The following is a 15,535-nucleotide window of genomic DNA, read 5'->3' as shown; positions in this document are numbered from 1 at the left end:
CCACCAACTAACATCTCTACTATGGTGGGAAAATTGCCACCAAGTATTTTTGGGTATTCCTTTCCTTTTCCCCTTCACCATACAGGACAGTCTTATAGATGCTTCCCTTTTAGGCTGGAGAACCCACATGGATTGCCACACTGTACAAGGCACTTGGACACCCCAAGAGGCCAAGATGCACATCAGTGTTCTGGAATTACAGGCAGTCCAAGACACTTTCAAAGACTTTCTCCCATTCATCCAGTGTTACCATGTCCTCATAATGTTGGGAAATATGACGATGGTCCTTTACTTCAACAAACAGAGAGAAGTGAGATCTATTCCTGGACTTTTCCCCAGAAATGTGCATCTTGTACTGCCCAGAACCCTCCTGGACAATATAAACTCATACAAAGCCTGTTATTTATTAATAGAAAATGATATGTACAAATCTTGTTATCCCAATTGGAGTCTCCCAAACATTTGAATCCAAATACTCTAGTTTAGATAAAACAACAAAACAAATGTATCAACTACAGAAAGATAGATTTTTAAGTGACTACAAGTAATGCGGCATCTAAGTCAGAATTGATTACAGGGAAATACAAGTTCCAACAGTTTTTCTGGCTGAATCCCTCAGGATCTCCCCCAATCCAATGCAGCATCTTTTCTTCTTAAGTTTGTTGATGCTGTTGGTAAAGAGAAAGGGAGAGATGGGAGAGGGCAGATGCCCCAAATTCTTATAACCCTTTCTCTTGCACAAGAATCATCTCCTGCTGCTGTTCAGGAGACAGAAATTTGGTGTAGCCAGGAACCATAAGCTGCTTGTTTGTCAAAATGTAGATCTTTTGCCCACACCCTCTCCCCTGCTGAAGATTGGCCACTTAATCAGGTGGTGGTCCATTTGATCTCGTTGACACCTAACTGAGGTGTTGGCTAGCCTTTGTCTCTGGGGAACTTGTTTGTGACTGCCCACCAGAACATGTTGGAACATGTCTTGATAATATTATACAATGGAGTCTCATATCTTTACATACAGCGTTGCCACACACAGTTTACCAGGACAATAATGATCAGCAAATCATGAGTTTTCAAATGATACCTTACACAATATGCTTTGTACAAAATTTAACATGGTCTTGTAAAAGGGGTGAACATAGGGTACAGGCTGTCACAACTCCCTAAATTAAAAAAAACACATGAATAATGTTACAGTCAAGCACTCAAAAGCTAGGAAATGTCCATGCAACCTTAATCCACTTGTTTGTATTCATTATGAGAGTCTTCATTTACACAGGACTCCTTCTTCCTTCGGTGGACAGGATAGACCTTCTTTGGGGATTAATCAGGGTTTTGTATTGAAAAAGACTCGTCTGTAGGATCCCTGCTTCATTGGTTGCAGAGGTTGGAGGATGATTAATCAATGAAGCAGGGGACTGCAGGAAGAGAAAGGATGGTATCATGGTTAAGACAGTTGAATGCTGTTCTGGAGAATTGGATTCTATCCCTGTCTTTGCCACAGAGTTCCTGTGTGATGCTAATCAAGTCACTCAAATCAAACTTTTCATAGGTGATTACTAATTGTGTATTCCTTGTTTTTTGAGTGCCTGATTTTAGACCCTGGGGAGTGATATGCAGAAATGCTGAGTACTCACAGCTGCAACTGAAACCAATAGGCGCTGTGCTTTGAACACACAGTTCTATATAATGCTAAATTCTCTGAAAAATTAGGTCCTAGTCTTCTCAAATTGGGCACCCAAAATTAGTGGACACTTTTGAACTTAATCTCTGTTATTCAGTTCCCCATCTGTAAAATGGATTATACCACCACTTTATCTCACAGGTATGTTGTGAAAATAAATTAATTTTGTGAAGTATTTAGATACTCTAGCAATGAGTGCCATAGAAATGCCTGAGAAGAAATTAATAATTCTGTCTTCATAACAGTTTTCAAATAGTGTCTAATAAACAATGCGTGAGTGTATTGACCAATGTGGATAAAACAAAATGTTGAATAGCTGCTCACTAAGCACCATCCATTTTGTGCATTGAATGAGGCAGGGGTCCTATGGAGAAAAAATTGTATGCAATCATATAGTCAGAGCCTGTTTTATGTCAAATGCATACACACAAGGCTGCTGAATAAGGTTGCACAGGCAACCTTAATTCTAGCATTTCTTGACTTTTGAATGTTGGACTTTGAAACCTTAAGAATATTCATTAAATGTAGGGTTTTTTAATGTGAAACATATACTTGTACTGTGCCTGCCACAATAGGGCCTCAATCCTGATTGGAACCTTTAGGCACTGTTGTAATACAAAATAGTAGTATCAAGAAGGTGTAATGGAAGAAGTGGGGGCCAAAGATGGGGCTCTATAGAACTTCCACGGAGAGAAGAGGAAGAGTATCTGCTGAAAGAGATGCCAAAGGAATGATTAGAGAGGTAGGAGTTGAATCAGGAGAGAACAGAGTCATGAAAAGCAAGGGAGGATAAGATTTTAATAAGCAGGGTGTGGTTGAAGTAGCTGAAAGGTCAAAGAAAAGATATGGATACAAACCCTGAGATGTAGCTAGGAAGAAGTTGTTAGAGACCTTGGTGATTAGAAAGAAATATATGACCCTTTTTGATAGTACCCTTAGATCAAAGAAAAAAGAACAGAGTATTGAAAGAAGGATAAAGTAATCCAAATTTGAGTATTTATTGTAATGACTGAAAACTTTAAAGCTAGAAGAGCTAATAAAATGAGCTAATAGGCCGGACTGATCGTCTTTTAGGGATATCTTTGCCAGATACACTGCAGCTTTGATAGAAATGATAATAGCAATATAGCTTTGATCTTGAGAATGGCAAGAAATTCCTACCTTAAGAGGTAAAATATGAGGTAAAAAATATTGTTAATGTATTTTTCATGGTATCCTTGAGAGGTATGTATCATCAAACAATAGTATCTATTCTGTAAATTTATTAAAAAACCATTTCTAATATAAACTGAGTTGGGTTGCTGTATCTGGGATACATTTGCTGCTTGGCACTTGCATAAGGAATGAAGCTATGTACTCTCTCCAGGGAGAGAAAGAGGAATGCCTTCATACAGGGTCAGGGATATGGCGAAGGCCACGCCTTCCTTTGAAGTAGTGTAACAGATGCGGCTTGCAGGCACAAAGAGGGTTAAATGACTGGAAGGTACAAGACATTTGTTGCAGTGACACATAGTTAATTATAAAGTGATTAATTTTATTTCAACTAGGAACAAGAAAATCAAGAATTGTTAGAGAAGTTCCGAATGCTCCACAGCCAAGCTGAGGACTGGGAAGTCAAGGCCCATCAAGCTGAGGGAGAAAGCAGCTCAATACGTCTTGAACTCCTCTCTGTAGATACCGATAGAAGACATCTTCGAGAGAGAGTGGAACTTTTAGAAAAAGAAATTCAAGAGGTAATAACCAATACCACCCAATAAAATTGAATCCTATCAAGGAAAATGGTTTATACTTAATTGCTTTTTTTTTGTTTTTAAATAAAAGATAAGGAACATTTGCTATGCTTGCATGGAAATAAACTTCTATCCTTGAATGTTTTGAAGGCAGACACAGAATATTTGAAATGGTAACTGCAATTCTGGCTAGAATAGTATCATTTCTATTCTGCTTAACTCACTGCTGATGCCACAGCGATAGATTTTCAGTTGTTGTTGGGGGGGTGGGATTGTTTGCCAGTATGTTAAGAGCCTTTTAGGTTACCTATCCGTAAAATAGGTGTGATATTTGCCTGCAGTATTTCACAAGGGCATGATTAATTATTTGTTCAAAGCACATTGAGTTCCTTGACTGAAAGGCTCCATGTGGTAATCATAGAGGCAGTAGTGGTGGAGGTGTTGATATATTAGTAGTACCTAGTAGCCAAAGCCAAGGATCAAGGCCCCCTTTTTGCAAGGTGCTGCAGAGAAATGCAAACCAGTATTAGCACTCTGTAATGCTATATTGTTACTCAAATCTCTGAACATGCTCATAGACTCATAGACTCATAGACTTTAAGGTCAGAAGGGACCAATATGGTCATCTAGTCTGACCTCCCGCATGATGCAGGCCACAAAAGCTGACTCACCCACAACAGAATCTTCCAGCCTGCGACCCCTGCCCTATGCTGCGGAGGAAGGCGAAAAACCTCCAGGGCCTCTGCCAATCTACCCTGGAGGAAAATTCCTTCCCGACCCCAAATATGGCGATCAGCAGAACCCCGAGCATACAGGCAAGATTCTACAGCCGGACTCTCATTTTACCCGCTATGGCCCGTTAATGCCTATTTGACTAAAATCACATTATCCCATCAAACCATTCCCTCCATAAACTTATCAAGCCTAATCTTGAAGCCAGAGAGGTCCTCCTGGAGCCCATCTGAAATTACCATTTATTTACATAAATCAGAGGAACTGAAGAAGTTTTTGTGCTGTTGTTAGGGACTGGAGTTGATGTGGAATCTAGTGAATAGCTTGAGGTTTTGAATGAGGCAATACCTTTGTCCTCTGAATCAGAGTTTGATTTTGTAGCTGAGCAGCTGTAAGGCAACATGGACAACCTCTATTTCGTATGAAATAGAGCACTGAAGTATACTTGCAGGTAAACAGCAACAGGATATGGCTGAATAGGAACAGCAATTTTGGAAGCAGAAAACATAGTTCTTTAGAAAACAAATGTACAAGATTCTTCTATTAAATCTACAATACTAAGAACAGTAAGACTACAATGTGTATCTGTTTTTCAAAGTATTTGAAAGATCCTTGATGGTTAATTGTGATTAGTAGATAGTGAAATGTCTGTTGCATTTTGTTTCCTCTGTTCTTTTTCTGAGGTTACTCACACCGCTTTCCCCACCTACCCAGTGTATATGGATGGGAAGGTTTGGGAGTGGGTGAAACCTTGGCTCCAATCACCTAATGTACCAGCCAGTGCAGCTGTGCTGGTATGCCTGAGGGCATTTGCTGCAACAGGTATAACTCTAGCCCAGGGTACATCTGCACCCCTCTGGAGTAGGAAAGGCAGATTGTGGCTCTTAGTCATCTTGCCCTGTGGAGTAACTATTGTTAAGTAGAGCAGGTTTACATTCCTGTGGAGGAACTGTTTGGTAGAGCTTGTATGAAGACTTCAAAATGGAGAAGTTAGATATTGCATGATCTCAGTAGATATTAATAAATAGTGCCACTATATCTTCCAATAATTCCATTTCACTAAGTGGGACAAAATGTTCTTGTGATATTTTTCAGAGTTAAGTATTAGTTCAAACTTTTGGTTCTTATAACAGCATATTAGTTTATTCCAGTTATATCAAATGAGAATTTCATATTTGAAGAAACAGTCTTTCTGAAGATCAAAAAGATTAGAACAGCCAAGCAGAGACAGGCTACGTTTCTGTCTGACATTCTTAATTCATTGACAAAAGCATGATAAGTTCAAGATTGGCAGTTGAGTAAAAGATGGAGTTCAGTCTTTAATTTTTAAGTTTTAATTTTCTTCTGAAACACCATTAGAGTCTACTTCTGCTTTTTGTTTAATATCTGTGTATTCCTTCAAATGGTTGCAAAAGTTTCTGAGAAACCTGGTTTTTAGGGTTGTGGGTTTTTAAAAAAAACTATGATTAAAAAAAAAAAAAAAAGGGTAAGGTAGTCTGAAGTTCAATTTAGAGCTCAGGGCAAAGATACTTAGATGTATGTAACTTTTTGTTATGCAACTTTTAACACTGGGGGCGGGGAAAAATCCACGACCACTTAACTGTTGTCTGTTTTCATTTAGCATATCAATGCACATCAAGCGTATGAATCTCAACTCTCTTCAATTACAAAAAATATGTCCAGATTGGAAGAGGATCTCAAATACGAACAAGAAGAAAAGTCTTCTGTATTAGCTGACTTGGCTTCTATGAGAGAACTGTGCATGAAACTTGAGTCTAGCAAAGAACTTTTTTCACGACAGCTAACATCCAAAAACATGGATTATGAAAGGGTAAGAAGCAACGACTAATATAGCACTTGATATAGCACAGATACACAATTTGATTTCCTTACTTGAGGGAGCTCTAATAATTCTTTTTCCCCCCCTTACTAGTAATCATTTCTGACATGCACATACACTTCACTGGGGCTCCTTTAGAATAGGAAATAGGGGGGTGGGGGTGTGTGCATGCACTAATTCTTGATATACTGTACAATCTTTAAATTTTCTACTGATTATTAACCTACTATACATATTAACCTACTATACATCTAGGACCATTTTATTTAGATCATGATGGTTTGTTTTTATGTCTATTAAAGTGACTAATTTTAATAATTAATATAATGTATCTAATTCTGAAGTTACATGACAAATAAAAAACCCTCAGGTTAAAAATGGTAACACAGCAGAGTTAAGGTCAATCATTAAGATTAAGTTTAAAATAATCATGTGTTGAACATACCATTATGATTAAGGCATTTTAATGTTTGTGAGTCCAGATTAATCTTGATCTCCTTGAGGTATTTATTCCTTTTTGTATTGTCACTACAAGGCACAAAATTGTTTAGGTGCCTTAACTGAATATTTCCATCTTAACCATTTAGATTTCTTATACATTTAAGCTCAATTCTGAATTTCCTGGGTTTATAAGGCTCATTTTAGGGATTATTAAAACATTCCTATAATGTGTTTTTTCTAAACCCTTACAATTAAAAATACATATCAATTTTAATGTAACTCCATTTTAACATAATTTCTTGTCTGTTTAAAAAAAATCTTTTATAAACTGTAAATTAGTATTTTTCAGAGAATGTGAAAACTGTACACACAAGTATCTGTTTGTAAAATACTACATAAATAGTGAGCGTTAAATATCAGGCTAGTAACATTTACTGTAGTAATTGTTTTATACCCTAGGTTCTGGCTGAATTAGAAGATATAAAGTCAGAAGCAGAGCTGTTAAAAAAGCAATTGTCCAGTGAACGACTTACTATTCAGAATCTTGAAACGCTGCTCGCTACTAGCAGAGACAAAGAGTTTCAGAATCATTTAACATCCCATGAGAAAGATTCAGAAATTCAGTTACTTAAAGACAAGCTAACTCTTGCAGAGAGCAAACTGTAAGTTCTAAAACAGACCATTACATTTCTTCCAATATTTTGAGTTGTAAATTTTTTATTTTATTTGTATTTTGATTGTGAAAAATCTTTGAACTGTATGAAAACACTTATTTACATAATCAAACCCTCCACACTTGGTCAAAAGATTCTTTCTGAGAGCATCATTGTTTGTATGTGTGCACCTGTTAGAAGAGTTTGTGTGTTCAAACCTTCCATAAGAGCCCAAAACTCTTAAGGACTCTTGACGTGGGCTTCCATCCTCCCAGTTACTATTATGAGTAGGATTTCAGCTACAGGAAAGAAACTTTCTCAGTCAGATCAGGTTTATCTGTTTCAGGAAATGAAGTTAGGGAAAAATACTAGGGCTATCAATTAATCAAGTGAACTCAAGCGATTAACTCAAAAATTAATCGTGATTTAAAAAATTAATCGCGATTAATCGCAGTTTTAATTGCACTGTTAAATAAAGAATACCAATTGAAATTTATTAATTATTTTGGATTTTTTTTTTACATTTTCATGTATATTGAATTCTGTGTTATAATTGAAATCAAAGTATATATTATTTTTGCCTACAAATATTTTCACTGTAAAAATTATAAACAAAAGAAATAGTATTTTTCAGTTCACCTCATACAAGTACTGTAGTGCAGTCTCTTTGTCATGAAAGTGCAACTTACAAATGTAGATTTTTTTATTTTTTTTTGCTACATGAGTGCATTCAAAAACAAAACAATGTAAAACTTTAGAGCCTACAAGTCTACTCAGTCCTACTTCTTGTTCAGCCAATCACTAAGACAAACAAGTTTGTTTACATTTAAGGGAGATAATGTTGCCCTCTTCTTATTTGCAATGTCACCAGAAAGTGAGAACAGGCATTTGCACGGCACTTTTGTAGCCGCCATTGCAAGGTATTTATGTGCCAGATATGCTAAACATTTGTATGCCCATTCATGCTTCAGCCACCATTCCAGAGGACATGCTTCCATGCTGATGACGCTTGTTAAAAAAATAAGCATTAATTAAATTTGTGACTGAACTCCTTGGGGTAGAATTGTATGTCCCCTGCTCTGTTTTACCCGCATTCTGCCATATATTTCCTGTTATAGCAGTCTCAGATGATGACCCGGCACATGTTGTTCATTTTAAGAACACTTTCACTGCAGATTTGACAAAATGCAAAGAAGGTACCAATGTGAGATTTCTAAAGCTAGCTACAGCACTCGACCCAAGGTTTAAGAATCTGAAGTGCCTTCCAAAATCTGAGAGAGACGAGGTGTGGAGCATGCTTTCAGAAGTCTTAAAAGAACAACACTCCGATGCGGAAACTGCAGAACCCGAACCACCAAAAAAGAAAATGAACTTTCTGCTGGTGGCATCTGACTCAGATAATGAAAATGAACAAGCGTTGATCTGCACTGCTTTGGATTTTTATCGAGCAGAACCTGTCATCAGCATTGATGCATGTCCCCTGGAGCGGTGGTTGAAGCATGAAGGGACATATGAATCTTTAGCGCATCTGGCACGTAAATATTTTGTGGTGCTGGCTGCAACAGTGCCATGAGAACACCTGTTCTCACTTTCAGGTGACATTGTAAACAAGAAGCGGGCAGCATTATCTCCTGCAAATTGTAACCAACCTTGTTTGAGCGATTGGCTGAACAAGAAGTAGGGCTGAGTGGACTTGCAGGCTCTAAAATTTTACATTGTTTTATTTTTGAATGCAGGTTTTTTTGGACATAGTTCTACATTTGTAAGTTCAAATTTCATGATATAGAAATTGCACTACAGTACTTGTATGAGGTGAATTGAAAAATACAATTTTTGTGTTTATTACAGTGCAAATATTTGTAATAAAAAAATATAAAGTGAGCACTGTACACTTTGTATTTTGTGTTGTAATATAAATTAATATATTTGAAAATGTAGAAAACATCCAAAAATATTTAAAATAAATGGTATTCTATTGTTGTTTAACAGCACAATTAATCGCGATTAATTTTTTTAATCGCTTGACAGCCCTAACATAAACAACTTAAAAAAAAGGGAAAGAAGCATTTTTCTTCTGCATAGTAAAGCTTCAAGGCTGTTGTATTAAGTCAATGTTCAGTTGTAAACTTTTGAAAGAACAACCGTAACATTTTGTTCAGAGTTACAAACAACCTCCATTCCCAAGGCGTTCGTAACTCTGAGGTTCTACTGTATATTTTTATCTATAAAGGAATATGATGCACTATAGTATGAATTTATTGAAGGACTTCCAAGTTCACACTTCTGTCTTTTACAGGTTAGCTTTATCCAGTAATTTGTCATTGTATTCATTCAATTCTTCCCATCGCTTCTGATTCTCACTTTGTTATTTTGAGTTGTTTGAACTAACAACTCCTCTTATTTCATTTTTTGGTTTCCCTTGTTCATTTCTGTTTTTCCTAATTCCTCTAAGATACCAGCTGAAAGTGTGCAACAGTTTAAGAAAATTTGTTGTTACTTCTCATGCTATTTTTAGAACCAGTCATAATAGAGAAGTTTCCATACTTCGAAGTAAAGTTGCACAGCTACAGACGGACTATGATGTTTTAAAAAGGCAACTGACAACTGAACGATTTGAACGGTAAGCACCTGTGTTGTTTTTGTTTCAGTGGGGTGATCCTCCTTTCCTATCATTAAGGTAGCTGCTAATGCAATACCGTGTGTTTTGAAAATAGTTTTCCTAATAATTTTATTAAGGTTTACTATAACTCAGTTTTCACACAAGCATTCCTTTATTAGTCCAAAGACCTCTTGGTGTTGCTTACATTCAGAATATCAATACAAGCATATATACCCTCATATTTTATATCCTAGCAACAATATAGTTATAATGCATTGGCCAAAATTCTTACAACTGGATCAAGCCCAGGAGACACCTGTGACGGGTTCAGTCACAGAGACCCCTTTGGGACTGTCACCCGACATGCTGAGATTACCTCTGAGCCCATTTTCCCTGCTAGCTTGGGACTCCAGAACTCTGCCTTGTTGAGCCAGACACGCTAGCCTGCTGCAACCCAGACCCAGAGTCTGGTCCACACCCCCAAAGCTGCAGACTTTAACCAAAAACTGCTCAGTACCCAGACACCCAGTTCCCAATGGGATCCAAACCCCAAATAAATCCGTTTTACTCTGTATAAAGCTTATACAGGGTAAACTCATAAATTGTCCGCCCTCTATAACATTGATAGCGAGATATGCACAGCTCTTTGCTCCCCCAGGTATTAATCACTTATTCTGGGTTTACTAATAAACAAAAGTGATTTTATTAAGTATAACAAGTAGGATTTAAGTGGTTTCAAGTAATAACAGACAGAACAAAGTAAGTTACCAAGTAAAATAAAGCAAAAACACGCAAGTCTAAGCCTAATACATTAAGAAACTGATTACAGATCACATCTCAGCCTCAGAGATGTTCCAATAAGCTTCTTTCACAGACTAGACTCGTTCCTAGTCTGGGCCCAATCCTTTCCCCTTGTACAGTCCATGTTAGTTCCAGCTCAGGTGGTAAGTAGGGGTTTTTCCTCACCTCTTGAGGTATGGGAGACCATACAAAAAACATATATACTGAGTTTGCAGAAGAACAAGACTGACTACACAAAGTGTTGTCAAATTCACAAAGTAAACAAACTGAAAAAGTAGAGAATTTTTTTCTAACCTTTTATTGTACCCTTAAATGTTACTTTTAACCATTAATTTTAAAAAGTGATCTGTGTCCCTTAAATATAATTGAGACATTTTTATTTAAAATGTATATATGATATTCATTTAAATTATCACCTTTCATTTTCTTTTATCATCTAATAATTTCTACAGAGAAATATTATGATGTGGCAGAATATGAATGCTAATAGTGGTAATAAAGATAAGTGTGTACAAATTAGTGTTTAACAAAATTATTGTCTACTTGGTAGAGAGCGCGCAATTCAGGAAATGCGTCGACATGGTCTGTCCACATCTTCTGTACGTACCTCATCTCCACTTAGTTCAACAATGAGATCTCCTTCCCATTCTCCAGAGCGTGCAATTGTAAGAACAACTGATCGAGCAACAGCAGAAAAGTAAGTAATTTGATGATTTTTGTCAAGATTAAGTGTTCACATAAGAATTAAATACAGCTGTATTTAAATTGAAATGGGGGGCAGGAAATCAGCATTTTATGTTTTGGTGCATATGAAATATTTAAACACTCCAATGATAGTTACACTCTTATAGTGTTTTAAACACAATAACTAGTATTGACTGAAAACATTAAATGCTAGTTATTCTCCAATCACGAAATATTACAATGGATTCCTGCTCCTTGGATTTTGCTTATAGAACAGGACTGCCAATACATCCATAGCTTTAAAATTCTAAAACCATTAAACCTCTTCACCAGTAAGGGCGGGGGGGGGGGGGGAAGCTGTGGCATGTCTCTGCCACTGAGCTGATATTGGGTATGTCTACAGTGCCAGCTGACTCAGGGTCACAGTGCTCAGGCTGCAGGGTTGTTTCATTGCTGTGTAGACTTCCGGGCTCAGGCTGCAGCCCGAATCCAGAAGTCTACACAGCAATGAAACTGCCCCGTGGGCCCAAGTTGGCTGGCATGGGCCAGCTGCAGGTGTCTGGTTGCTATGTAAACATATCCAGTGTCCTGTACTGGCCAGAGCTTGAGTATTTGTGCAGTCTAATAAATTTGTTTCCTTGCTTCAGCTTTGGTGATGTATGCCATGCATCTTGCCTAGTCTGCTGTAGATATTGTCCAAGTACATAGCCTACTCTGAGATTATGGCATTCATGGTAAACCTCACTTAAACACTCTCTTCACCACACCTTGCTCTGATATTCTCAGCATTAATGGCCTCACAAAGACCAGGGTTGACAGCTACACCACATTTGATACACAAATCATCTCATCTATCAACCTGAAACTATTACATGGAAAGATGAGAATGACTTGTCAGGTTGATACCCTGAAAGCTGGAGGAATTTTTTATGTCATGACATCCAGGGGTACTGAGGAAGACAGCCTTCAATTCTTCCTCTCCTTCTCTCTACCTCAGAGTAGCCACGCTTCCTCATTTTTGTAGAGAGAGGCGCTAGGGTCATCCGACTCGTGCAGAAAACCACTATGGGCTCCAGGCCAGAAATCATATCATCCAATCCATCCATATACCACTCTAGCCACATGTAAGGTGGCAAAATTGGGGGAGGGATAACTCAGTAATTTGAGCATTGGCCTGCTAAACCCAGGGTTGTGAGTTCAATCTTTGAGGGGGCCACTTAGGGATCTCGGGTAAAATCAGTACTTGGTCCTGCTAGTGAAGGCAGGGGGCTGGACTCGATGACCTTTGGGGGTCCCTTCCAGTTCTATGAGATAGGTATCTCTCTCTCTCTCTAAATAAATGCAAGCACACGCTGCCAAAGAATGCCACTGACTACTTCTACCTTTTACATTAGCACTTGATGGTAGCGTTATTGATGGTCAAGGACAAGCCTCATAGTTCAACACCCCTGAATCACGATTCTAACGCTGGGATGCTCTAAGAATGAAGAGCAACAACCCATACTAGGAGCTACCTGTTAATAACACATACACTGTTATAGGAATCTTATACTAAGGTAGATAACATAGATACATAGGTAAATACTAGTATGAGCTTTGGAAAAAGTCATACCAGTTTATCAGTCCTCGCCCCTAGCAAAATTGTATGGAATTCAGTCTGAGGGACTGGAAATGGCCTAGCATCGAGTGTGAAAATCCTCCAACGCACTTGATACCCATAGATACATCTGCCTGAGATTTTTGGCTTTCAGTAGGCAGTTTAGCAGATTGAAGGTTTGCTAAATGGGCATTTGGGCAAAGAACAGTCTCATGAAGGCAAAAAGGAGTGTGGTCAGATTCTGTTTCTTGGGATCTATTACCCAACCCTCTACCTTCCACAAAAGAGGTAAGGGACAGGTCAAGATGTTATTCTTTATTTCTAGGTTGGTTTGAAGGATACCTGGAAGGTGCTGGGCCTCTGTATTAGCAGAGGCCTCAGGATGCCAAGCCCCAGGCTACTAAGCAGCAAAAACCTTGATTTTTTTGAAAGGTTCAAGCACAAACTGCCAGCTTCCCAAGATGCATCTTGGGGACTCTTCCATTTCTGATTGCCAAGGTCTGAACGTTCAAGGTCATGATAAGGCACAGTCTATCAGAGGTAGATCAGAATCTGTAGCTAGCCTGTAATCTTTTGCTGTCCAGGATATTTGCAGGACACTCACGTATGTCTCCACATTTTTACAAAGATTATTGTTTTAGATGTGGCCTGTCAATGTTACAAACCTGGTTACAGGTTTGTGTGACCCACCTCTCCCACCGCTACATGTTACATCTAGGTGAAAAGTCAAAATCAAAGGACAGTGAGATGAGCTCTGTTTATTTTCAGAAAGTATTTAGTAACCATGTATGCTACCACAGCTGACTTGTCTAACTAGATCATGTCTGAACTGTCAGAGGGGAACCAAAAATCCCAAAATTGCACAAAGTTAACAGAAGAGATACCATTTAATATTTGTACTTTTTCCATGGACTTTGCTTGAATCCAAATACTCTTGAAATATCTGATTTCATACACAAATTTAAGATTTGTCCAATCCCAGTTCTGAGTCCAATGCATAATTGTTTCTTGGCATTCTGACCTGCCCATGAACTTTTTACCCTCTCTCTCTTATCGGTTTTACTTCTTATTTATCCCTTCCTTGCAGCGTTCCACAGTGGAAGTGTGCTCTGTCAATTGTGGTGTTTTATACTGTATACTGGGAATTTTTCCCCTTTTTATAAGCCACTTAGTCTAACCTAATAACTTTCTTCTTGTCCTTGGCTTACATTGTACTTTTGTCTAGTGCTTGTGCGACATGTGTCAAGAATGAAATATTATATTAAAATAAATTCTGTGGGTATCATGGGCTGATTCAAGTAATTTAGGAATAAACTATGAAGAAGGTAATGTTGTTATATATTTTACCCTTGGTTGAATTGATAAAAATGCTGTAAGCAGATGTTTATATTTTTAAAATTTCTTCTTCCTCCCCCCACCCAGAAATGTGAGCTTCAAGGAATAACCATACCTGGGATAGTCTTAAAACTAAACTTGTAACAGAAGGATTAACTTGTTTCAAGGACTTTTGAAAATTATGAAGGTTGACATGAATTCTACCTCTGACTTCGCTTCAAATCAGTGATAACTTGTGAATTTGTGTGTGCACGTGTCCTACAATCAGCCTTGCAAAATTCTATTCTCCCATTTATCTGGGGGTGACAAGGTGTTTTTTTTATGGGTGCTTTTCATTGCTTGTCAACGCACAAAATTCACACATTATAACAAAGTCGCATGGCAGTTTTGCAAAGCTAGTGTAATAGCTATATAAATTTATGGTACAAAAGAAGGAAGCTGGGTCAGAATAACTGATGCAACAACTTCTGATTTCTCTACTTATTTAAATTTGCTTAAATCAGATATGGCTTCAGAAATTTGTCCATACTACAGCATGAGCTAATATTGAGCAAAAACAGGCTTGGACTTTTTTAAAGATTTGTTCATGTACAGTATATTTGTTATGGTTCTGGTGGATTTCCCTGTGTTTTGGATTTTTTTACAAGTGTTTTCTGTTTGCATGTCACTGCTTTTATACACCCCATGTCTTGCTGAATCTCAATTTATTTTCTGAATGTATTATCATCCTTGCTGTAGATTTTTCTTCTTAACAAAGAAGTGTCAAATCAATAATTGTATTTTATAAATTTACTTTATATGTCATCTCTAATAAAAAGAATAGTCTAGTCTTCTGCAATATCTTCTGTAATACCATTTATATTTTAAAACTTATTTTGCCAATGTTAATGAAAAGTAATGGAAACAAGATTTTAAACTTATACTGTATTATAATGTACTAAATATTACACAATAGTTCTATTTTACTTAATATGAATATTTCCAAACTAAATCTGGAGATATTTTTGAATTTTTTTTTTTTTTTTTTTTAAAGATCAGAACAAAATCTGGAATTGTTCATGCAGTTGAGTTCAAGTTTTTAAAGAGGTGTGACAGGGCCTTATTAGGATATAGAGCTACTAGGTAAGTGTAGTGAGGATTAATCTCTTTACGAAAACTCTGATAAATGTGACAGACAATTATTAAAAGTTTAGGTCAAAGTAGGTTATGTACTGTGCTACATTCATTTTTTTATAACACATTAAAGCTGATCTATGTCAGATAACTGTATATTTGGATTCATCTTAATTGTCCTTCTCCAAAATGTTAAATTTGAATAGTGTTTAATAGTATTTAGTAATTCAAAAGATAATGTGACAAGTATTTATTGGTGTTATGTATAGAATTAGAAGGGGAAACCTATACTGTTGTAATGCATCCGTGCTGACTGATTTACAGCATTC

The 15,535-nt window shown here is 37.2% G+C and overlaps 1 protein-coding gene across 1 annotated transcript in view; it reads left to right on the top strand.

The window, feature by feature from the left end:
* Positions 1–14,202, top strand: part of CEP135 (centrosomal protein 135) — a 96,163-nt gene extending 81,961 nt beyond the window's left edge. Inside the window, exons 22-27 of the mRNA XM_065405725.1 lie at positions 3,229–3,414; positions 5,765–5,974; positions 6,884–7,086; positions 9,593–9,697; positions 11,028–11,174; positions 14,181–14,202. Of these exons, the coding sequence (XP_065261797.1) occupies positions 3,229–3,414; positions 5,765–5,974; positions 6,884–7,086; positions 9,593–9,697; positions 11,028–11,174; positions 14,181–14,202 (873 nt within the window). The remainder of the gene's footprint in view (positions 1–3,228; positions 3,415–5,764; positions 5,975–6,883; positions 7,087–9,592; positions 9,698–11,027; positions 11,175–14,180) is intronic.
* The last annotated feature ends 1,333 nt before the right edge of the window (positions 14,203–15,535 follow it).

This window comes from Emys orbicularis, chromosome 5 (genome assembly GCF_028017835.1).
Source record: "Emys orbicularis isolate rEmyOrb1 chromosome 5, rEmyOrb1.hap1, whole genome shotgun sequence".
Taxonomy (NCBI): domain Eukaryota; kingdom Metazoa; phylum Chordata; order Testudines; family Emydidae; genus Emys; species Emys orbicularis.
The sequence above is the reverse complement of the archived record's forward strand: the minus strand, read 5'-3'. Positions and strand labels throughout refer to the sequence as shown.